The 25,750-nt window shown below is 41.0% G+C and overlaps 1 protein-coding gene across 1 annotated transcript in view; it reads right to left on the bottom strand.

The window, feature by feature from the left end:
• Positions 1–25,120, bottom strand: part of wdr17 (WD repeat domain 17) — a 31,611-nt gene extending 6,491 nt beyond the window's left edge. Inside the window, exons 1-25 of the mRNA XM_049571678.1 lie at positions 25,006–25,120; positions 19,197–19,325; positions 18,772–18,955; positions 18,429–18,659; positions 16,064–16,174; positions 15,660–15,800; positions 13,853–13,975; positions 13,185–13,372; positions 12,875–13,043; positions 12,288–12,379; positions 11,606–11,688; positions 11,409–11,495; positions 10,885–11,049; positions 10,129–10,244; positions 8,426–8,512; positions 8,105–8,254; positions 7,895–8,025; positions 5,755–5,880; positions 4,684–4,839; positions 4,156–4,220; positions 1,974–2,106; positions 1,664–1,752; positions 897–996; positions 547–686; positions 11–122 (exon numbers count right to left, since the gene is read on the bottom strand). Coding sequence (XP_049427635.1) covers positions 11–122; positions 547–686; positions 897–996; positions 1,664–1,752; positions 1,974–2,106; positions 4,156–4,220; positions 4,684–4,839; positions 5,755–5,880; positions 7,895–8,025; positions 8,105–8,254; positions 8,426–8,512; positions 10,129–10,244; positions 10,885–11,049; positions 11,409–11,495; positions 11,606–11,688; positions 12,288–12,379; positions 12,875–13,043; positions 13,185–13,372; positions 13,853–13,975; positions 15,660–15,800; positions 16,064–16,174; positions 18,429–18,659; positions 18,772–18,955; positions 19,197–19,319 — 3,102 coding nt within the window. The 5' untranslated portion in view covers positions 19,320–19,325; positions 25,006–25,120. The remainder of the gene's footprint in view (positions 1–10; positions 123–546; positions 687–896; positions 997–1,663; positions 1,753–1,973; positions 2,107–4,155; positions 4,221–4,683; positions 4,840–5,754; positions 5,881–7,894; positions 8,026–8,104; positions 8,255–8,425; positions 8,513–10,128; positions 10,245–10,884; positions 11,050–11,408; positions 11,496–11,605; positions 11,689–12,287; positions 12,380–12,874; positions 13,044–13,184; positions 13,373–13,852; positions 13,976–15,659; positions 15,801–16,063; positions 16,175–18,428; positions 18,660–18,771; positions 18,956–19,196; positions 19,326–25,005) is intronic.
• Between the last annotated feature and the right edge of the window lie 630 nt (positions 25,121–25,750).

The raw sequence follows: 25,750 nt of genomic DNA, 5'->3' as shown, positions 1-25,750 counted from the left end.
GCTTACTCACCCTTCCATGAAACTGGTTGATCTCATCGGCACTTCCTGGGTAAAATGCACACAGCTTAGCCAGTAAAATGTGGTTGTCAGGGATCATTCGCAGAAGGTCAGCTGAGAGTTCCCTAAAGGTAAAAACGGTAGAGATAAACGTATACCTTAGTAGCAGCCAATCTAGGTGTGTGTGTAACTATAGCTCCCTGCCTGTCTACAGTCACTAATATTGATAAATGCAAAGGGGACTTTTGGCTGATTTATAAAGTAAAAACAGGTTGGCAGTATTCGCTATTGGCCGTCTATGTACTGTCTTCATAACTCAGTGCCCTGCTCCACAGAGGTGAGAGGTGAGAACTAGGGTTTCAGTGCATAACCTTCACAATCAGGGACACATGTCATAATGGAAAGTGAAACAACTTGTACACATTTCATTAATTGAACACCAAACCAAAAAGCCAACACTGGGCCAGTGATAGTTTGGATTACTTCTAAGGTTTACAGAAGAATAACAGAGGTTACACTGTCACTGGATGTGTCTGAATGGTGAAATACCATGTGGGTGTCGTCATGTACTTCCTGGCCAAGAGTTCAAGACAGTATGCAGTGCTCTCACTGGCTGCCTCTCCGAGGACGATACCCACACATGCAGCCAACTCCAGCTCATTACCTCTGATTTGGCTCGACATGGCTAACTAAAAACAAACACATACACACACACACACACACACACACACACACACACACACACATGTCAGCCAATTAAAATCAGATTTCTTATTCTCATTACTGATCACTTATAATAAAGGAGAGACATATGAAACTGCACGATATTCTCAGAAAATGCACAAACAAACAAATGCAAATATACTGTATATAACTCATAGTGATATGACTCTGTGTACCTTGATGTTGTCCACAGCTAGGTGGCAGCATGCTGCCAGGACAGAACATCCGTCCTGAAAGTACCACTCAGCAAGTTCCTCACAAACCTTATGGAGGAGACTGGAGAGAAAAAGAGCAAATAAAGCCAACAGATTATCATCCGAGAAATGTTCTGGGATTAAAGGGTAACTTTAGTATTTAACCTTTGAAAATATGCTGCTCTTTACACACTTAAATACTGTTTATTTAAATGTCTTTTGGCTTTGGGTCCGGGATAAACACAACTTGTGCAGTATAATCCAAGTCTCATTTATCTCGTCGTATGATCAGCACTTCTCGAACAGTCTATTCTGATGGGGAACTGAACAGACTACAAAGTAAAATTTATCTATGCTCTCTTCAAAGCCACACTCCATTGATAAAAACTGTAATTTTACCTTGCTGAACACTAGAGAGGCTGGTCTGTCGCTGCCTCGCTCGGTAGTTAGTTTGTGTTACTGTGTGACTTTAGTGAATCCAAACTAACCTTTTAAAACACCAAAGTCACACAATAACAAACACAAACCTAATGATAGAGGGAGCAGTAGATCAGCAGCTCCCGTGCTCAGTGAGGTAAAATGAGTCAATGGAGTCTGGTTTTACAGAGAGCATAGATAAGTTTCACTTTCAGTTCATATTCCAGTCAGACAGCGCTGTCTGTTTGGGAAGTACTGAGCACATGACTGGATAAATGAGACCTGGATCACTAAAATCAATAACAGCATGTTATCATTGGTGTTTGTTTTACCTCTGGTATTGTTGTCTGTTATCCACGTCATTAGTCGTGTGGTTAACTGGAGAGGTTTGAGGTGCACGAATGTTCCCTTCACACGCTCCCTAAAAATAAAGAATATTATTATGTATTAGTGTCACAACCATCAAATTCATTAGTACTTCCTCACCTCTCTGTCTTTGTCTCCCATTATTTATTTATCCACCCCTTTTCTTGATGCACCCATCTGTAAGCATTTATTCAACATCTACCATTCATGCAGCTCTAAGGAAAGATACTGTTTCCTGACGTCTCATTACCAGTGTCTTTGTCCCCCTCTCTGTACCTGTGCTATTATTAAGGCTTCTAGCAGCTGTCCTCTGCCAGTGAAGAAAGTCACAAGTTTCTTTATGTCTCCTGTTGCGACGCAGTATGGGATGGCATCGTCATTATCCTCGGCCATCAGCTGGTCAGCTCTCCTGTAACATATATCAAAATTGGTAAAATTAAGAGGAGAAAATCAATTAGCACCCTTAAAATCAAGCTAAAAAAATCAGCTCTAAATCATTTGCAGCACACATGTTCTGTGTTGTCTTTTTTTGACATTTACTGATGTATTCTTTCATCTATTCATTATCCGTAACCACTTAACCTTTTCAGGGTCGCCAGGGTACATCCTGGACAGGTCGCCAGACTATCACAAGGCTGACACATTTCCTAATTTGCTGCATAATCAGCAGCCGTTTTTGTTATCGCCCTGTTTTCCCTTTCGTGCTACAAAGCATATTCTGAGTTGTCCTTGCCACACAAGATCTGTGTTATTTCTTCAGAGCAAACAGAGTCCTGGGGGAACATGTTAATGTGCACAAACAGGAGATTTAGATTTAGATTCAGAATTATGACTGAAAGAAAATGTGGTGAAAACAAACATAAGCTCTACTAAATTCTTCATGAAGCATGCAGGGGGTGAACGCAATAGACATTTTATCAAATCAGACATGTTTACATGTTATAGTAGGAAAAGAACAGGTGTAAATGATAACATTAATCATAGCCGCAGTCTAGTTAAGTGTGCCAGTTTCAGGGCCCTGGTGTTGTACATGCTGGCTGACTGGCTCTGCTTACTGAACACCAAATGGAACAGAGCCATCATTAGTGTTGTTAATTATTCATTGTAATTAAAAAATGTTTTCCCTGATTATTCCACATTACAGCCTCAGACCCAGTCCATACCCATGCAAGTATTTCTGAAAGCTGTGTTATTCCGTCCGTCATTTACAAAAGAATATCTGTCCACACATGTACTGTTATAAAAAATCTATGTAATATCAAAATAAATGGAAAATACAATTGAAGTGCTGTCAAAAGCATGCCAAACCATCAGGCAGTGATATAATCCTAACCCTAAAGCCATGCAAAGAAGAAGAAGAAGGAGGAGATGCTGGTGAAACTGAAGCCTGACATGAAGCAGAAAGCTAATTGAAGCAGTGACCTCCTTAGCACAGTCTGACGCCTCTGCTTCTTAATATAGTTGAAAGAGTAACCGACATGTATGTGTAAATGTGTAAAAAGTCATGTTAACAAGGTTAGAACAGGCACTATTTTGGTCACGTCCACCATTGCACAAGATGTTGCTCATCTGTGACGCCTCACAAAGGAGCTAAAAATCTTCAACCTGTAGTTTTACCAAGGATCCATTTTCAGTGATCTAAAATGCAGTTTGCATGTGGACATGAGGCCAGAACACATAGACAGGGCTACATTTTCAAATGTGCTTATATTTTGTCAGTTTCTGTTCATATGCATTACTATTTTTCACACACTGATACAGCCACGCCCCCCTCATCAAGACAACTCCACTCACCTGTGCTCATCAGCTCTCCCTGCATATAAGCAGCTGCTGCCTTTCCCTCAGTGCCAGATTGTTCTTCAACTCCATGCAATACATTCCAGCACTCACCCATGGCTTGATTGCCCAGTACTGACCCTGACTTGTCTACGTTGTCTGTTTCCCAGTAGACTCACCAGCCTTCTGTCCCCGACCACGAATTTCTGACTCTGTGTCGACGTTTGAGCATCCTACTTCCCTGCTGGTCATCCCTCGTCGGCTCTGCTGCTTCGCTGGACTGCTCCCCTGCTTTCGAATCCCTCCCCTTCTCAAACTACGCCATCCGTACGCCCTTCTTTATTAACTCTGCCGGCTACCCAACTGAACTGCTCTGCCCAGTCCACTCCCTGGCCCCTGTACCTAGAGACTGTGTGTGAGCTCGGAGCCGTGAAGAATGAATATCTGCCATCACCTCAAGTTTCTGGTAAATCTATGTTAAATAAAGGTCACAACTGTCTGCCTGCCTCTGAGTGCTGTGTTTGGGTTCCAGACAGCACCTTATTTTCTGGAGCAAATATTTTTAACAATCATCCTTGCAGCTCTCGCTTTGACTGAAAACATCTGCAACTGGACATGACATTTTTGTTGTTTTTTATTGTTTGGGGGGAAAGCTGAGAAAACAGCTTTAAAGATGGGTTACCTCTGCATGAGTTTCTTCCAGTACTTCATGGAGACTCCTGGTGCCACAGATAATGCTTTCTCCCACTGTAAGAGAGATAGTAATGCTCACTTTCCATTGGTTTAAGTTACATTGGAAATATACCCACTGTCTTTCTTTTCGTTTCTGTCTATTTCTGTCAACAGAAACAGGGTCATTACAGTGGCTGTGACCAAATATTCTTCAAGCTATGAACAGACAGTAGCTTTTGGGCTTTCACCCTGACAAGCAAAGCATTATACTGTCTTCACTGGGTTTATAGATATCAGTGACATCGTGTTTTGATAACAGCTAGAAAACTTTGCTTGGTTTAGGTCCTTTTGATTTTAGTGTAACTTTAATTTGCATTTGACATGGTATAAAAGGATAAAAAAAGGACTAAGGTGGAGCCAGCCAATGATTAAAAAAAACATGTTGAATACTAAAATTGTCAAAGTCATGAACAGGATCAGTGCCAACACAACTTACTACTCACATACTCGCACCTGCACACACACACTCCCTACATACCTGTCCCAGCTCCACCATTAATTCACAGTATCGCTGAATCTGTCCCAGTCTCAGATGGATGTCTGCTGCTTCTTTCAGCCTCTCCTCTTTACTGGGAGCTCCAATACCGCCTCCAAATTTAGACATCTTGACAATGGTGAGCTCCTGGGCCTCAGACTGAAAGAAAATAACATCTTAAATGGACTATGGTGAAATACAACAGAGGGAATCTTAAAATAGTGGGGAAATAATTATGACTCATGGTCTGTAAATGAAATGGATAAGGATTAGCTAGTCTATCTGCAGTTGTTAGGTAGGTAGTACAAAACAAGCAGGTTTGAATGATTGTAAATAAAGATCACCTGTGAGAAGTGAGGATATTTATTCTAGTAAAACTGAGCACCGTTAATGTACATCCACTAAAAGCACTTGTTTTTGCCACTGACAGACTCAGATTATTGGTGACTGACAATATTATGGAAAGGATTCCTGCAGCCCCAAAATCGCTATCATCAAACCCACCAGACTCCATTTAAATAAACAGCAATTTAATCATTGTAAAACACACTTCATTCAAAGCCAACGGAAAGAAAATAAAACTCAAACAGCCGCATTTTTTCGTCTCTCCACTGTTCCAACAATCACCAACTCTAGTTTGGTTTATATAAATCCTTAATTCACCCAGTTAGGTGTGAAAATATTCTGCCTCTATCCACACAAAAATAACTGTGTGTTTAGAAAAAAGTGATTTCAGGGCTGTTTCTAGTTAACAAAAAATGATCTCACACCTTGCAATGAGGTCGACCTCTGTTGGGATCCTTTCCATCATATTTACAGACACATGATCATTGTGCTCAGGCATTTTGATGTGTCTAGATCTTTTTATGTGTAAGTTGTTGCAGCTGTTTGTACAGCAAGGAGCTTGTTATTAACTTATTGTTTACAGAGTGCCTATTTCCATATTTAGGAGCAGAAATTGCTGTATTTATTTGCATCTCCTTGACTGAAGCCCTCATCTAGGCCTCTCTGGGTTCTTGCACACATGGTGACCTTCCTATTCAAACAGTGACTCGGGGAATTACAGATACTCACCGTTTTAAACTTGAGCAGGTGCTTCATGTGCATCACTCCCTTGCTGTAGCTGGCTGGTAGCAGTGAGTCGTCCTGGCCATTAATGACTGATACCAAGTCCCACAGGTTACTGCTGCCTCCTGGAGGCTGGATACAGTACACACACATTTATGTTCAGAAACACATAGACACACATGCAGCATGCATCTGCTGCTGTGTTCTGTGAGGCACAAGTTGAACCTGTTAGGTTGATTCTACATGCAGCAGCCTGTTAAAGGCGTTTTAAATGACTTTTAATCTCAACAGAAATAAAAGGTGGGCCTCTCATTCCATGTTGTTTCAGTAAAGAGAAGCTACAGTATATTAAGGTCTTTTTCTAATCTCTGTTTGATTTTCTTGAGTAAACACTGAATAAAGGATGTGCAGGAGAGAGCCTTTTGTTGACTCACCTTCCAACTGTATATCAAAGTCAAACAGTGAAATGAGCCTCATGCAGAATCAACACAGCTACACTCCTGGTTAAAACCGAGGACCTGACCAGCGTCTGACGTCACCTCTCAATGTTCATGGGCACAGTCTATATGAAGATAGTTTGTTCTTAGCTATGAAAGCTCCTCACATGAAAACATAAAGACAGCTGCTCTTCACTGTTACATCAAATACATGTAACCTGTTACAAGCTTTTGTAAATATTGTTGATCCATGACATATATCTGCAAAGTGATTTTTGAATACAAGCCTGAAATAGCACATGAAGGCCAGAGGAGGGAGACACAACCAGAGCAGGAGCTATGGAAACTACATGGTCTACACTTCAATGCCCCAAATAGTCTTGAATATATGCAATATCACTTGGGCACAGAATATGTAACCAAATCACCAGAATAAATGTTGGCATTGTATGTTTCTGCAAACTACAGATATGTAATATTTGTATGTTATGATGTAGCGGATATGTTGAAGCTTCACATTTCAAGAACGCTGTAGTTCATGTGTGTTCATGTTTAGCCACAAAAACCACTTGGTTATGGTTGGAAAAAGATAATGTTTTGGCTTTAAATACCTGGTTTGGTGGCAAAAGACCAGGTGGAAACATGTGGCAGAAAACATGTGGTTTCATTGTTTGTTAGTTTCAATCAATGTTCTGAAGTGGTATGCAGCTTGGCAGGCGTCTCCTTTATATTTGGGTTCACACTGCACACAGAGACACCACAAAGTGCGCAGATTTTCAATAGAACGCTGTTCGCTTGCTCTCTGTGTCCATGTTAACCGACTGGGCAATTCACACTGCATGCAGCGCGGTGATGAGCGCCCAGACAGGCTCACAATATGTAGTGATAATTTCAGCGTCTGGTCTATATTTTCCGCAAGCCGTGAGCTGTGAGCGAATCTAGCAAGAAAACACACTGAAAGTGTATTGGAAACGATATAAAGTGTAAATTAAATATTCTATAAATAATCTGACAATTATGAATGATAGAATATGAGCCCCATCCTTCCACTTATTTGTCAGTCGTGTCTAAACAGAGAGGCAAAGAGAAGAGCAGAGCCAAACACACACACACACACACACACACACAATCAGACAGAGAGCTCTACATGTGATATAAACAGCAGAGAAAGGAATCACTTGCTGATCAGCGCGGAGAAATGTGCCTCTGGTGTGAACGGCCAGGCGACTGCCGACAGGTGACTGAGTGGCATTACCAAATCGAGGTGATTCAAACACTGTTGGAAACCCAGTATTGTCTCAACTGCTTTTCGCAGCACTATCCTGGCAGGAAAATCAGCAACAGGTTGCTAAAAAACACCCAGATCTCGGGGCGAAAAATCCACTGAAAACACAGTGATGACTCGCTAAAGAAAACTGTTTTGTTTTTTCTTGGTCTCTAACAGTGGTTTGCAGCTTGGCACCCATCTCACATAGGTGTGACACCATCAACCATCCCCTTCACCTCCCATTGATAAGTCAACTCATATACTATGTCACTTTGGAAATGTTGGTATGACATGTATGAAACATAAACATGTAGCGTATTCATGACTTGCAGTAATGTTCAGTGCCAACATTTTCTTCTGGTGACTGGGCTGCACACTGATTTAGGTGACACATCATCACATATCATGACCAATAATAAATAAGCATTTAGCGTATAACTACCGAAAAGCACTCAGAGAACCAGCGGAGCTTCTTGGCCCTGATGTCACAGCTCAGTTTATCCAACTCCTGCTTGATGTCTCGAGACACTTTACCGCAGAGCAGTGGCGGTGAGCCAGGAACCATAGCTGTGTCTGCAGACACACATAACCAGCATGGTTACAGGAGGTTTTAGAACAGAACACCATGAAACAGAGCAGAGTCTGTTCCTACCTGTGTTTCCTATTATCTTTTCCCAAGGCTGGTTGGTGAGGATGTTCAGCAGCAGTGGAGAGATGAGCGGCGTGAGAGACCACAGCCTCACCGTGCTGTCTCTGCTACAGCTCGCCATGGTGAACGGACGATTCTGGTGACATGTTAAACCTACAGACACAGTTTATTAATGTCATGATAGAAATGGTGGGGCAGTGTGGTGGTGGTAGAGAGCTTAGCTTTCAGATTCTGTGATCCTAAATCTAATATGTACTTGACACACATTATGTATCTGCAGTATTAATAGTCTAACAGATTTTTCCACCTATGGTTCAGTCTTACCGTAGACATCAGCTCCGTGGTCATAGACTGCATCCAGACATGTGCCATCTCTTGTGTCCCACACTCTGATTGTATAGTCCCAAGAACCTACAAAATAATACAATATTTTACAATTTAGCCTACTATTTGCAGCAGTTGCTCATCTGTCAGCTAAATAGCTGCAGAGATTTTAAACAGGCACGGTTTAAAATCATAGAATATAGTGAAAATTTTTCAACATCTAATGCAGAGATTATATTTCATTTGTTGGAAAGGTAAACAGGTAACATTAGCCACGTGAGCTATTTATTGTTGATGCAACAGAAGAAATGTCAGCTGACTGAAGCATCACACTGACCAACATTTTACAGACATCAAGACATCCTCTCATTGTGCCTTGTCTCACCATCCATTTCTCAGTTTTTACAGGAGGTAAACACATAATGAAACTCTGAATGTGAGGCCAGTAACTTCATCTTTTGCTGCTAGTTTGAGCACCATGTCACTTGAGTTATTTTGTTCTCAGTACATGTGTGGACTGATGTGTTAAAACCGGGTAAAACAATATAGAAAATATTGTTAAGATATGAAGTTGCAGGTTATCTCAGCAGCACAATATGAGCTGAAAGTAACAAGTGGTAAATCTGAAATTTGTGAGTGAAATTCCAATGTATAATTTGCCAAAAAACAGAGGTTTGCAGAGGAGACGTTTGCTAATGTTGTAGTTTCCTGTCACGGCCACTAGAGGATAGTAAAGAGCCATCATTTACTGTCAGCAACTTAAACATTACTAATGGTGCAAGTAGGGGTCATAATAGTGCAGCTTTTAAATCATTTCATCAACTGCTCGTTTCTCTGTCAATCGTACATGATATTTTATAGAGGTTACAATAGAGTATTTTAAACCTGGATCATTGTGACAAAAATCTTACTAAGTTTCTTGACAGCAAAGCTACTCGCCTCTTGCTTACCAGTTGGTACTCCAAAAATAAACCCTCAAACATACTATCAGCATGTCCTCATAAACATGGAGGTCACTGTCCCTCTGCTGTATAACTTAAAATTGTGACAACTATCATGTCACTAAAGAATCTCAGTATATAATTATTTATTGCCATAAAAGTATGCTGGTTATGATTAGACAGTAAGAGGTTTTACATGCTGAGCAGAACAACATGTTGAAATCCAGCAGAAGCCTTTGGGGCTGAAAAATGAAGCCAACACAGAAGTGATGAAAACAGTGTTTACTCAAATGGCCAACTGAGGCTGGCTCCAAGAGCGAGTCAATCCCATAGACCCCCATGTTAAAGTGCAGAACTTTACAGCAGAAATAAGCATGTTTACTGCCTGGTACAAAACAGTTATGGTATTTATAGCTTATTTCAACATTCATGGCAACTGTACAAGGGGTGAATTTGTATTTATCCCACCTATTTAAATGTTATTAAGTTATGCATAAATAAGAGCATGGTCACCTCTAAAAAGTCAGATGTTCCGTTTTTTCCAGTGAGTACATTTTATTTTAGTGGTTTTAAGGCTGTTCTTCACTAGCGAAAATAGCATTAATATTATCACAGTTAACCACAGCTGTAAATACACCATGCTAAGCATGCTAGCAGCTATCGTTAGGGTTATCTCCACTCTATCATTAGAACATGGTCACTTCTGTCTCCACAAATCCAAGACGACCACAACAAATCAAACAGTACTTTCAGTGACATTACCTGAAATGAGGAGGTAAGGAACCTCCGTGTTCCACATCAAGCCTCTGACAGGAGCTGTATGACCACTCAGCACATTGATACACGCGTCCTGTGTGTAGTCCCATATCCGAACAGTACTGCACACACAGACACACAGGGGTTTCTTTTATATTCAATGTCAAATGATTACTTAAAGGAACAGTTAACCTCAAAATAAAAACACCTATATTCCCTCTCACTATTTAATATAATGGAACTAGATGGCACTTGAACTGTGGTCCTTGAAGCACCTTAAAAATACATATGTCTCTTTACAGAGATCATGACCTGGTTACTCAAGATAATCCACAGACCTTGTTATGAGCAGCTTCATGTAGGACCTATTTTTTCTCTACTGAACTACACCTGCAAACTGTATCACCACGCAGAGGAAGTGTACATCTACTGCTAGCTCACCTAGCACCACTGAGCTAGCTAATGTTACAGCTCAGAGGAGGATGCCATTAATGTTTACATGCTGTCACAAGCACAAGCCTTTCGTCCGTGAGTAGATGCAAACGTCCTTCTGCACAGTGATACGGTTGGTGAAACTGCTCACAAGAAAGAGACCCTCGGCATCTCACACCAAAACAATCTAGACTGATAAACAGCACTACAGGTAAGAGGAAATATGTGTATTTAGTTTTGGAGTGAACTGTCCCATTAAACGTTCATCTCATCCAAGAAAAACATTTTGAAGCGTTGTCATTACCCCTCCCTCTCTGTGTCTGCACTCACCCATCATCTGATCCAGAACACAGTATTCCCTCTCTCAGTGGAGACCAGCGAACATGGAATACTTTAGCTAAGTGCCCTGTGAAGACCTTCAGAGGCTGATCAGAGCTGGTGGCCAGGTAGTACACACGGACATTTTTATCCTCACAGCCTGTTGCTATCATGTCCCTACGAAGAGAGAGAGAAGAGGATGTGTGAAAAAAAACAACAGATGGCACAACACCTTTCTATGTGACAATATTAATGTGCTAGAACATCACGCTTGACATGGTTGAAACAACTGACTGACTGACTGACAGTGATTTTGTACTGTCTAATTTAACTGCTTTTTGCTCTGCTGTAGGCTATAAGGTGTTTTCAAATGCTGTCTTTCAGGTCCAGTTGTATTTAAACTGTTTAAACTGTGAAAGAAGTAAAGCAGTGATTAGGCCTAATAGGTCTGAATCACAGCCAACTGCAGCGTGACGTGACTCTAATGCATATTGACTCCCCCACTGAGAACAATGGCAGATGGATCGAGGTCCTACTTGTTGTTCTGGCTCCAGTCACAACCAAACACAGCAGCAGGATGTTTGTACTTATGGAGGATTTTCCCATCGATGGTCCGGATGATACTGTTGTCAAAACAATATAAAACATGTAAGACATATTATGAAGGGCAAATATTTTCACAGTAGAGCAAACTGCTGTCAGAACAGAGGTATCAGGGTGGATGAGAACTTACCAGAATCCATCTCCACTGCAGGTAGCAATCCTCTTGGAGTCCTTATGGCTCCATGATATACAGAATATGCCGTTCTTACCATGCTGGAGGGAGACAAAGAGGCCGTCACTGCAAACACCATCATGCCATACATCATTTTTAATAAGCTGGAGTCACATGTTTCACTTAAGGGTAGTTGGCAGTTGACTAAGATAAGGGACACATTGGTGAGGTGGCTACAGGTATCAGACACTTGAATTTAATGCCTTTTTAAGGCCTTTTAAATACAATTTTTAACAAGTTTTAAGGCTAATTTTGACAAACCGTCTTCTTATTCAAGCATTGCATGTAAATATAAATGTAAGTATAAAATAAATTGTCCCGTGTAGAAGTTGGTTTTAAATAGGAATAGGACTATTAAAGTGATTTAGGTTCATCTACATTTTGCCAACAGGTGAGTCAGATTATTAACATGAGAAATGTAGAATTCATGCAAAAGAGCTTCGCTTATTTTGACAAAAACATATTAAAAGGTGGATCAATGAAATTAGATATTTGTGTCAGTTAAGACCTCACAAATTCACTTTTAAGGCCTCATATTTATAAAACTGAACTTAAGGCATGCAAAGATTTTTCAAGGACCTGCAGATACTCTGATTAATGATACACAGATTCATAGTTTTGCACTGAAAGTTAAAGTAACCTCATTAAAGCGAGTGATGATCTTCCCTTTCCTGACATCCCAGATGAACGCTCCATTACGAGACGTTGCGCCTGCAATGCAGTTCAGGTCTCCTTCAAAACACACACAGATAGAAAGGTCACAAACTTTCACATGGGCAACAGACGACACACTTTACTGAGATATTGCTGTTGACATAGGAGTTGAACTTGTTTGTTCCATATACCTGACCTCTTTGTATGCACTTGTTGGTCTGGAATGTTTTTAGGGTGTGTTCATGTATGTTTGGATTGCAAGTGATTTTTCAAGTTAGTTTTTTTCCGCCTGAGGTTTCACACATCGATTTTTGTTAAAAAAGAAGTAACCATCGTAACATTTCCACTGGCCTTCATGCTGCATTCTACTGTTTACTAACCCTGTTTACTGGTGCATATGTGACATCAAACCTGAAACACCAGTTAAGACAAAAAAACACAAAGGTGTACCTATCTACTGCACAGCTACTGGCAATGGGAAAGGAGTCTTTTGCCTATTTCCTGCATTTCAAAAACCTGCATATGTGCACTAATTTTAGTGGGAAAGGGTATATATGTGTGGAGTTGATCTACCTGGAGCCCAGGACAGGGAGTAGACCACTCCTTCATTGCCAGGGGAGGTGTAAACAGCTGTCAGTGTATTTGTGTCCCAGATTTTGATGGTTCCATCAAAACTAGCTGTGGCCAGCAGGTTGGGATCATCTGGCTTAAACTTACAGTCGAAGATAGTCTCTACATGACCCTGGAAACAACACGAAAACAGAGAGAAAGACCAAATGATTCACAAGTCAAAAAACACAGTACAAGGCATGTTGTTTTACTGGTTTGTTCATTCAGTCACGTGTAAGCATTTGTTTACTTCACAAAGGATGTTATAGAATACCAAGTCTCGTAGGAAGTCCCACTTCTTGGCCCCCATGTCATAGAGTCCCACCCCTCCATCCATGAAACAGCACACAGCATGGCCAGGGGGCAGAGAGAAGGACCGGTTCTGTGACAGGGTTGGGGGAGGAACAGCCTCACTGGTGGAACTGGTGTGCTGACTCTTACTGGGAGAACAAGAACTCTGAGCTGTAGAGACAGTGGAAGAGGTCGGTTAAAGAAGAAAATACCTGTTGTGGTATTCTAGAAATCTTAAACAAGACAATGCTCCCATTTCTTAACAGTCAGACTGAATCAGATTTCAGCGCCAAAGAGCTGTTTATCTCATCAAATGAAGCCTCACAAGAGGAAACATCTATTGCTCAGTGTTTGAACAGCTGCTTTATACCCAGACAGCATAGATTTTAATACATATTATGAGATGTTCATTCTCATCTGTTGTGCTTTGGTGGTTAACACACACACACAACTGTCCTCAAGAACCACAATAGTGAAGATGTGTTTTCTGTATAAAACTCATAAGAATGTAAATTTGACACAAGGTTTTGATACCAACCTAAAAATATGACCCCTGCAACTCGTAACAGCTGTGGTATATATATATGTATATATATATTATTGAGTTGATACCACATTTATAAGTTCAAAATGGTTTGTTCTGAATGTCACCTTTCTTGGCGAGAGGGGAGTTGAGGACATGCAAAGCATGAAATCCAGTCTTTTTCAGTTTGAAGCTGTCCAAAGGAGTTGAGCGAGACACATTCCACACCCTCAACACTCCGACCTGCGAGTCTGACAGACAGAGGAAAACAAATTAGTCAAAACATGTCAAAGGTCTCTTCCAAAATGCAAATGTGTTAGATGTTTTTCTTGGTCTGTAAACTTGTCCTCTCATAATGCATGGGCATCTGCTTCCACTTTAATATACAAAGATTGTTCATTCATTTTTTGGTCAAGGTGTAGTCTGTGCATTTTAGTTTTATCTCAAACACAGCCATAACTATTGTATGATAGTTTTTGTCAATGAAAACTGTTTAGTACTGTTTTAGTATTTTTGATGATGACATTATATCGAATGTTTCAGTTAGTCTGGTCTAGTCTGTCTCCTTGTTTCTTTCTCCCAAGGCCTGTTAGTATCATTGTTAACTTTAACTGAAGTAAATTAATCCGAGTTGTTCTGACTGTAATATTTCATCTCCTCTTTTTTGTCAACAAAAAAACAGAGGGATTTTCAGTTTGTATAGCTACAGATTAATTGATGATGTCATCGTCTCATTGTAGTCTTGCAAAAATTAACAAGAAAGGTTGTTGACGAAATCAGGCTTAACACTCAGTTCCAATTATTCCCCCAGTTAAAATCTGTCTGCCTATACCAGGGATGTCAAACTAATTTCAGCTCATGGGCCACACACAGCCTAATGTGATCTCAAGTGCACGGACCAGTAAAACCACTTCATTATAACCTGTAAATAAAAACACCTCTAAACATTTCCCTTTCTTTTAATATGGTACATTCTGAAAACATTTATTGATTTATACATCCAAAGTCTAGGCAGTGCCTTAGCAATATGGTTCCACCAGTGTTGTTAAAAGTCTGACAGAGAATCTTTTGTACTGAAGCTGCTGATTTACAATATTTTGCACAAAGGTTGATATCTTAAAATATCACCACAATATGTATTTATTGTTTTTTTCAGAGAGCTGCATCTCACATTAAGTAGGCTACTCACTGTTTAACTTGCTCCTGAAACCTGACATCTCCAGGCCCTCACAAGTGCATCAATATTAGGAGTGGAAAGTCATCCACTGGCCTGAATTGGACCCTTGGCAGGCTGGTTCAGCCCATAGGCCATATATTTGACACCGCTGGCCTAGAAGTGTTCAAAGCGACCCATATCTGACATCAGTGTGAACATATTTCTGCCCTGAAACGCACAGTAACATCACCCACATGCGCACTGAAACAATAACATAATCATTTGCAAAACAGGCATTTGGGAAAAACGAATAAAACAGTGGTGCGCACTAATTAGCAATGTGCTTCTGTTTGGGAGAGGGTCTAGCATATTTTTGGAGAAATGCCCTTTGGAGCAATGGGCAGTTGTTTTCAAGATAACAGGCTGTTGTACAGATGGGCTTTTGGTCTACTGACTCTATTTGCAGCAATTGGTGGTATTTAATGAAGGATAGAGGTGTGGATGTGACCAGGAAAGGAGACAGGAGTGGGGGGGGCCACAATGTAGAGGGCTTCACATATGAATGTGGCCCAGGTCTGAGCCTAAAAATTCTGATTTCTGTGTCACATGAGAGCAAAAAACTAAAAGATTTGGGCCACATTTGCTTGTAATGTGAACGCAGCCATAGTCAGACATATTCAGTATACATAGACAGATGGCCCTGTGGCAACAACTGGTCCATACCAGTTGGTTGGCATGCTGGATCCTACACCTCCCACACAGAAAGCCATGGTCCTTACCTCCGGTGATGAACATGCCAGGTGCAGAGGGGACCCAGGCCAAACACTGAACTGATGCAGCAGCTGAGGGGAAGCAGAAGGATGTGATGCACGCCAAGGCCTCGCTGTCCACCAGCCTGATGCCATTATGGAGGTTAGACACTGTGACAGAGAGAATGTGTTTATCACTTTAACATCTGAGACGGCAAATATAGTCACAGAGATTTTTGTGGGGGGGTTACATGAATAGACCAGATTAAGTATTTTGATTACAATCATGATATCTATGGTACTAACTTGTAGTTACTCGGCAAACACAAAAAACCTTCTTTATTTTTCTATTCTACAGGTGTGTGTCTTGTTGTAAGTCTTTTAAATTAAAATCACTTCGGCTAACAAAATCCTGGTGATGTATTTTGTCCAACCTAGTAAATAGTCAGTTGACAAAAGGTCCCATTCCAGAGCACTGACTGGGTCCTCTTCATCCGTCCCTTCTAGTGACTCTGGACGCAACACATGCTTTTGACCTTTACTCCCTAAAGAAGACAGGACAGATGGATTAATGAAGACGTGTGTGTTTACAGACACATGTCTCTGCCTGAGGAACCTGAATAGAAGAGTAAGGTTAGGCATTACAGAAGAATCATGATCACAGGTTCAGTGATGAGATTTATTTCACAGTGCATTGGAGAAGAGGTTCACAGCAGCCGTGGAATCTCTTCTAATGATACTGACATTTAGAGTGAGGTTTTATGCCATCACAACAACAGTAGACTATAGTGGTCCATATGGAAATGGAAATCGCTAACTGTCTCAAGACTTCACAGACCTTAATTAGGATATATGCACAATAGGGTTAGGTACGGAATTCATTACTTTTAAGGGTACCGACCAAATTACGTCAACTACTGATTTACATTAAATCAACTGGTGCTAAATTTCAGTGCCTGAGAGTACAACTGAACAGTGGGTTTACACAGGAGGTGAAAGTGCCGTAGCCCCAAGGGGTCCATGTCATTGGTCCGACAGCCCATTGGTTCGACATCCCATTAGTCCAATGGTCTGCGGTGCTGAACGGCTCTCGGCGGGCTTATTTCTACCTTGATGGTGTGCTGCGACCGGCTCTGGGTCAGCTGGGAAAGGCCTGAGGCGGAGCAGGCTCACAGCTTATGTGTTTGTCACTTTCTTTTTCATTTTAACCCACACCATGATCTTTTCCTAACCCTAAGCAAGTGGTTTTTGTGCCTGAACCTAACCAGACCTTAACCACAGGGCATCATGATAATTTCGGAACGGACTTCGGAACAATGGGTTTATTATGGTCGGAACAATGGGATGTCGGACCAATGGGCAGTTCCCGCCCCAAGTGCCCCAAAGCTGGGAAGCTCGGAAGCCAAGAAGCTGATCATGGAGTACTGTGGCTGTCAACGGATCTCTGTTGGCTTCCCAGTGAGACAAAACTATCGCCAGTAGTTTCAACATCTGGTCTGTTTTCTTTGCTATTGTATTTTAGAAATAGCCCAGTATCACCGCTGCTTGTGATCGTTTTTTTTTTTTAAATGATGTACTTTCTCCAGATATTTGTCAGTTGAGTCTAAACAGAGAGCGAGAGACACAAGAAGACATGCACGCAAGAAGCGGACAGACAGTGCGTATACTTAGGCAAGATACTGAATCCCAAATTGCTCCCACTGGCCGTTCCATCGGTGTGTGAGTGAGAGTGAATGGTTACTGAATAACAGGTGACACTTTGTATGGTAGCCTTGGCCACCAGTGTGTGAATGTGTGTGTGAATGGGTGAATGTGACGTGTAGAGTAAAAGTGCTTTGAGTGGTCAGAAGACAAGAAAAGCGCTACTCAAGTGCGGTCTATTTACAGAGGCACAGCTTTACGTGTAATTACTAAAGAGCAGAGGAGCAGAATCGTTTGTTGACCAGCGCAGAGGAGGCAATAAAGAGAGAGAACGAGACTACGTCACCCATGCAGCTTGTTAAGAAATTTTGTTTTTGTTATTACAGAGAAAATAAAGTGCCAAAAAAGGTACCATACTGAATCCAAGGTGTCATTCCAGTGTCGGTTCAAATGTGAACCCAACCCTAATGCTAAGAATTTTTAGAAAGGCTGACTACCAGGATGGAAAGTTTACATTAATACATGATTGTTTTTATTGCATTGTAAATGAATGCCTGGCAGAGAAACTGTGACAGTTATCAGCAGTTGGATATGTTGTAAATTAAAACATTATTTGAACTATCACACTGCACAGTATACAGTGTGTTATATTTAGTCTCAGAGTAAAGGCCTCCAGGCAATGAATGTAAGTCAAAGACACAAATGCATGTGTAAGAATGTGTTTGTGGCCAAGTCCCATGCACACAGCTATTTCTGTAAACAGAATTAAATCGCAAAAACACAATTGGAGCACTGTCAAGAACATGGCAAACCAACATGGCAATATAACTGTGACCCTAAAGAAAAAGATGTTGGCCTGAAAAAAAGCTATCACCAGAAGGTTACATTGGAGCACTGACCTCCATAGTGCGTTCTGATGCCTCTGTTCGTCAGAATAGTGGAAGAGTAACTGTACATTAATGTGTAAACATCTTGTTAGCAAAGTCTGCCTTTGCACAAAATGTCCCCTCATTTGTGATACCTCACAAAGGAGACAGCAGCGCACACTTTGATGTCTCAGGCCGAATATACATTTTATTTTATATTTTCAGATATACCCTTGTACGTGTGGATAAGGCCTCTATCAAATGTTAAATGAATTGAGGAAAACGTCTGTACCTGGTTGAAAGACAGACAAACTTCCGTCTGTGTGTCCAAACACCAGTTTGCCCTTCTTGGTGGGGTGCCATCTGAAGAGACAGATATCAGACAGGAAGGAGTGGGCTTCTTTATGCACTGTGACCCCGGGGTCAAGACCTCCATACACCCAGATATACAACGGACCACGTTGGGAAACAAACGCCACTCCATCGGCAAAGTTCCAGCACCAACTTACTGACGCAGGGACACCTGGGAAAGAAGAAGAAACGCTGTGATACTTTACGGAGGGGCGGACATTGCAGCACTCTAACCTTAAACACTCCAGTGCGCCAATAAAACCTGGTGTAGATCATCCATCAACCTTTAGTGTTGTCCAGTCGTGCTACGGCCTTTTGTTCTGCTACGTTCCACACGATGAGCAGGTTATCAGCAGAGGCTGACGCAAACAGGTCAGGGTTGTCAGGACACCAGCTGATGGCTGTTATGGTCTTTTTGTGCTCGGACATGATGGACCTCAACTTGAATTCGTTGTACTGCTGGTCCAGCTGCAACAAGGAGACAGGGAGAAGAACAAGGAATTAAAGAAAAGGGAACTAGCAACTAACACTTCCAGTGACAACAGATGAAAGTTAAGTTGAAGTGGTGAGTTGAACACAGTTAATAACACTAAAGTAATTGCGTGTTAGAGCTGCTCCTGCGGGTAACTACTAGCACACACTAAAGCCATGTGATTTTTAAACATTCACCACCGTCATACGCACACACAAATACACACAAGTAGCTCACCTGGTAGATGTATATAGCCAAAGTAGCACAGTAGGCGAAGCGGTCTCCACTGGCAGCACACACATCTTTATTCCAGGGCTGACAGCCTGCTGCCAGCAAGCCCACCTGCTTAACCTTGGCCATTATGACCTGGAGACACAGAAGCACATGCAGGCACTAATTATGTTGCATTTAAGTCATTTCACAGATGCAAAGATGAATCTTTTACACAGCTTTCAGTTATATGTTCTGTCTATTCTTTATTAAAGGAAATCTTCTGTATTTTTCAACCTGGCCCTTATATTCCTATGTTTTTGTGTCTAGGTGATAAATTGCAACGACAGTTATTGAAACTGGTCGAGTATTGAGAGAGACCGTGGCAACAGCAAAACAGGCTGCAATGTAATCCCCACGGGTATTATGCACTGTCAATTTATGTCCAGTAAAAGTGCTTGTTTTTACCACTGACAGGCTCAGATTGTTATTATAAAGGTCTGACAGCATTGTAGACAGGATCCCGACAGACAAATGAAACATCTTTCTTTACCTTTCGCTGGTCTTTTGCATCAAAATTTCGAGAGAGGTGACTATAGTTGCAAGAAACACAACAGTGGAAACGATAGTGACTATTGGAGAAAAGGGTATCAGCAAAAGTGTACTGTGTTGTAGTACGGAAAGATTTTCAGTGTCATGGCTGAATGTGAAATATTTAGCTCATTTTGACAATGTAAAAAAATCCACAAGAGACTTCTCTTTGAATGAGACTTGTTACACACACACACACACACACACACACACACACACACACACTAACAAACAGACTGGATCAGTGAAAGGTAAGGAAGAACATTTCATTTCTCTGTATGGTTCTTTATATAATGTTGTCAAACATTTATAAAAACAATGTGAGCCTGTCAGTGGCAAAAACAAGCACTTTTATTGGATGTATAGACGGTGCACAATTGCCAGCAGGGATTACACAGTAGTCTGTTTCACTGCTGCAGCTGAAACGGTCTCACTCAATACCAGACCAATTTCAAAAATTGTTCCTTCTATTAGACACAAAAACATGGCAAAATAGGGTCCAGATTCAAAAATACCTAAGTATCCCTTTAAGTGGCCACAAATTAGTAGATAAAAAAGTATTGATCTCAGATGTAAATGAATAAATGAATGGCAGTAATAAGTAAATCTTTTGAATATAACTTACTAACAAATGACCTACCCTGGATCCTCAGTGTCTCTGGTTACAGCATGTACCTTAAACAGTGTCTAAACATCATTTGTCAGCTGAAAGACTATTATCTGCATTTTATTAATGCATTGCATCATTAGGTGTAGTGTTGCTGTGCAGTCCAGTGCAACACCAACCACTCTACTCAGATTTAAGTCAACACCACTCAAACTAATATATTTTAGGGATTATTTTCAGTTCTATCAGCCCCAGAGTTACACTCACAACATACTAGATCCATAAGTTTAAGAGGATAAGTTGATTAAAGAGAAACAGACGTGGAGAGAGGATTGAAGTAATCTCTGCTGTGATTGGCTCAGACTGCTGCTGATCCACTGAGTGAATACTGTTAATGTGAGGAACTGACTACAATGTACAGAATGTCTGGATGGTGGGACTGGACTCATTGCAGCAACTGCACATCCTCAAACCACAAGTCCTAAAGGAACTCCTGTGGAAGATAAGATGGGCCAGACATTGAATTAATTCCTTTGTATCTGTGGGGCGTTTCTGAAAAGCATTTTACTGAAGTGACAGTAATTTTAAAATTGGTCTGGTATTGAGAGAGAGAGCACTGAAACCAGCAGCGGCGAAACAAGCTGCAATTCAATCTCTTAAGGCAACTGAGCAGTGTAAATTTATGTCCATTAAAAATGCTTGTTTTTGCCACTGACAGGCTCAGATTGTTATTATGAGTGTCTGACAACATTATGGAAAGGATCCCTACAGAGACAGACCTTTTTGTTTAACCAGACGCAGCCCCCAAAATCGCTATCACCAAACCCACCAGACTTAATTTAAATAAATGGTAATTTTATCAACATAAAACACACTTCATTAGAAGTCTAAAGAAACAAAATAAAACACAATAACCACCTTGTTTATTCTCTCCTCTGTTCCAACAATCATCAGCTCTGGTTTGGTTTAAATAAACCCTTAATTTGCCCGTTTAGGTATGAAAATATAATGGCTGTAAACACGCTTAATTGCTGTTTATTCAGAAGGAGTCTGGTGGGTTCAGCAATGGCTATTTCTGTTTCTGTCTCTGTAGTCTATCTCTGTAGGGATCATTGCCATAATGGTGTCAGACACTTAATAACAATATGAGCCTGTAAGTGGTTAAAACAAGCACTTTTAATGGACTTAAACTGACAGTGCTCAGTTGCCCGCAGGGATTAATTTGCAGCCAGTTTCGCTGCTGCTGACTGCAGCGCTCACACTCAATACTGGACCAATTTTGAAAATCTTTATTCCCATCAGTCACTTGGACACAAATACATGGGAAAATAGCGTACAGGTTAAAAAATACCAACTGACCCTTTAAGTCCATAAACCTGTAGGAACAGCTGTGGCCTCTTGTACTCGGTATATTTGTTAATTCCATTTAATCTTTTAGACATTTAAAATAAAAAGCACTTTTGAGGCATCATGGGTGATTATCTCTAAGGGGCTGTTCACCCAAACAGGGACTGGGGATTTCCTATCAAAGGTAATCTTCAAAAACCTGATGACCAGTTACCCTGTAACCTCTTCCTGTCAGGTGCAAATTGGCTGATTTACATATAAATTTCTCATTCTCTTCTTGATTAGATAATGGTGCCCTCATGATCCAAACAGTAATGATGTGCAGTTCTCATAGTAATGACCACATGGCACTTTGATGAAGGAACAGGAGGAAGTCATGCTACAAGTGGACCTTTCTGGATATCCCATAAATAAATTTTACTTGTACTTTAAAACATAATAAGGGTTTTACCTCTACCTCCTCTCATGTTAAAGTGACAGTTCACTAAAAAATCAAAAGGCACATATTTTTCCTCTTTTTTTGGTGTGAGTTGCCAAGTGTTGGAGATACAGAGATGTCTTCCTCCTTTACAATATAACAGAACTAGATGGCATGACCCAGTTACTCAAGATAATCCAGACCCCTTGTTGTGAACAGTTCTATATAGGAACCTTTTCCTTTTAACCAAACCATACCTGCCTATCGTATCACTGCACATAAGGAAGCATGCATCAACTGCGAGCTCACCTACAGCTCAGCTCAGTCAAGGACGACGCCATTAATGTTTACATCTCGTGACATCACAAGCACAAGCCTCTCGTCCATGAGTACATGCACACCTCTGTCTGTCTGGTGTTACAGTACACAGAGCGCTGACATCAGGAAGAAAAACCCTGCACACCAGGTCAAAAGTGCATCAGATTCTCTGCAAACTGAACCCTGCACAGTACATTCAGTTTCAGGTGTTAGCATGGTTTCAGCTTCTCTGTCTCATAATGAATTCAGTAATGCTATGTCTAAATAAAGCAGCCTGTTAGGTATTCCCCCACAGTCAGCATGTCGGACAGAACTGTGTGTAACCTGGTGTGTGTCAAGGAAACGGCTACTATCTCAGCAAGATGAAGCCAAGACAATGGTTTGTATTGAAAATCTGGCGGGCTCAATTATTTTCTTCATCTGCACAATGACACATTTTTCACAGCAGATAAAGATAAGCACATATTAAATATGCCAGCATGCACAAAACAAGGACCCTGGACCTGGCTCACCTAAATGAATGCATCCTGGATGATGGTATTAATTACAGTCTGCCATGAAAAGGGTCTATTAAAATTAAACGTGCCCCTCGGAGACCAATCAAGACATCTCATCTTGAAGGGGGAGTATTCCCTATAGGCCCACAGTAAATTAGCTCAGACTCACTAAGCAATGCAGAATGAAACTGTAAAGATGCAGCCATGAAAAGACATGTTGCTATTTTAGATGGCTCTTGAAATTGCTCATATACTCAGATAAGACAATGGTTCTATTTTCCAGTGAGCATGGTCTGTGTCATTTTCCGGCGAAATACTAGGTGTCTAAGGTAACACACTACGTAAATTAGGCTGTGTTGCATGCCTCTGTTACATAGACCTAATACTAAGTGATTCAAATGCATTTAGTTGATTTAAAGGGACAGTTCGCCCCAAAATCAAAAATACATATTTTTCCTCTTACCTGTACTGCTGTTTATAAATTGTTTTGGTGTGAGTTGCAGAGTGTTGGAGATATCAGCCATAGAGATGTCTGCCTTCTCTCCAATATAATGGAACTAGATGGCACTCAGCTTGTGGTGCTCAATGCGCCAAAAAAGAAATACATTTACAAAACTCAACAGCAATGTCTCTTTCCAGAAACTATAACCCAGCTACCCAAGATAATCCACAGACCTCATTGTGAGCAGATTCATGTAGGAACTATTTTCTTTCAACTGAACTACAGCTGCCAACTGCATCACTGTGTACGGATACTGCTAGCTCACGTTGCACCACTGAGCTAGCAAACAAGCTGTGGAGGGCGCTATTAATGTTTACATCTCGCACTAACATGAGCAGCAGTCGAATCGCGCCTACATCTGGATTGTGGGTCTTGGTTGCGCTGCTGCTGTAGTCCTACCTGATGCCTACTACTATTATTGTCACATACATATAGTATCATATATACATATAACATATATGCTACCAAAATACTATTATTTCTCTGTCTCTCTCTCTACGTCTATGGATTACTGTACATTTGTTATGTCGATCTGTTCTGTACACACAACATCTATTGCATGTTTGCCCCTCCTGGAAGCGGTATCCCTCCTCAGATGCTTTTCCTGAGGTTTCTACCATTCTACCCCATTTTTTGGGGGGAGTTTTTCCTTTCCGCTGTGAGGGTCCAAAGAACTTGATGCACACTTTTTCCTACGCAGTAATAAGGTTGGTGGGGTTGGTTCAGTAGAAAGAAAATAGTTCCTATATGAAACTGCTCACAACAAGGTCTGTGGATTATCTTGAGTAACCAGGTCATGATTTTTGGAACGAGACATTGCTGTTGAGTTTTTCAAATATATTTTATTGATGCGTTGAGCACCACAAGCCAAGTGCCATCCGGTTCCACTATAATAGCGAGAAGGCTTATATCTTTACGGCCAATATCTCCAAAACTTGGGAACTCACACCAAAACAATCTAGACTGATAAAAAACATTTCAGGTAAGAGACAAAATATGTATTTTTGATTTTGGGGTGAAGTGTCCCTTTAACGTTATTTGAACCCTGTTTTAACCCAAATGCCAGACATGTAAACCGTGTTATCTCTGTGTAGGCTAACAGAAGAGGCATTCAATTAGCACGACACTACAAGGCTATTAACACAGCTAACTGGTTTCAGACATGATAACTGTAATGCTCATCTGAGCGACCGTTAATCAATAAGCTAACCCTGTGTGTACGCTACTAACTAGCTGTTTTCAAAATTGCTGCCACCACTCGCTAACCAGCTGCTGTTTACTGTTTTAATTCAGCCTGTTTCCGGTTATATTTCAGTAATATGTAGATGGCATCAACAGGTTTGAGCAGCACAAACTAATCCGTGTGGAAACTGTGTGTTATTAAGGCACTTGAGTGTCGCAGATGTGGTGAGTCTGTCTGAATATCACACAGCGGCAGCTTGGTGATAACAAAGGTGCGTTCAGCATCATTTTACATCTACGTTACGAGTGTCATCGCCATTGGTTTGTATCATAGTGCTAGCAGGCAGCTGAGGTGTGTCTGTTTGTCCTCTTACCGTCGGTTGTCAGCCGGCTCGTGCACAACGGACAGCTCCTGGGTGCTGAAATGCTCCCTGCTCACTGTCCTCCGCGTGACGAGGGTCGTAACGGCGGCTGTGATTGGTCTGTGGGGATAATCATCCTGATCAGCTATTGGCTGAGTGCAGTGTCAGTGTGACTGTCTCTGCTGTGTAAATCCTCAAGTGTGTGAGTCTCCCCTCATGATGTATGATTATATTAGTGTGATACAGCCAGGGTTCATTTCTATGGGTCAGATCCTGGAGCTTGGATCAGAATAATCTAGATTTCATTTGTTTTTGGCAGTTTAAATGCATTTTGGTGATTGAGGGTCAATTCTAAGCAGGAGTAGTACAAGTATTCTACAACCATGGGCGTAGATTTTGAGTGGGATGCAGGGGACATGTCCCTCTCAATGGGCCTCATTCACAAACAGTGCGTAAGCACAAATCTGTGCTTAAACTGTGCGTACGATCGTTTGACACACAAATCTGAGATTCATCAATATTTTCTTACCCGAATTTGTTGTTACTCTGCGAACAAATTTAGAAGTGCCTCAGACCATGCGTACGCACAAATGAGGATGGCCGAACTGACTTATAAAATGCAAACACATACCTTTTAAGTACATGCAGAGTCTATAAAACCACATTCATTAAAAAAGAGATTTAATTAACATTTTTAAAATAATTTACTAATATATTGGCCAAATGTATTAAATAACCATGAAATTGACACACGTTC

This window comes from Epinephelus fuscoguttatus, linkage group LG3 (genome assembly GCF_011397635.1).
Source record: "Epinephelus fuscoguttatus linkage group LG3, E.fuscoguttatus.final_Chr_v1".
Lineage (NCBI taxonomy): Eukaryota > Metazoa > Chordata > Actinopteri > Perciformes > Serranidae > Epinephelus > Epinephelus fuscoguttatus.
Note: the sequence above shows the minus strand (reverse complement) of the source record. Positions and strands in the feature narration are given on the sequence as shown.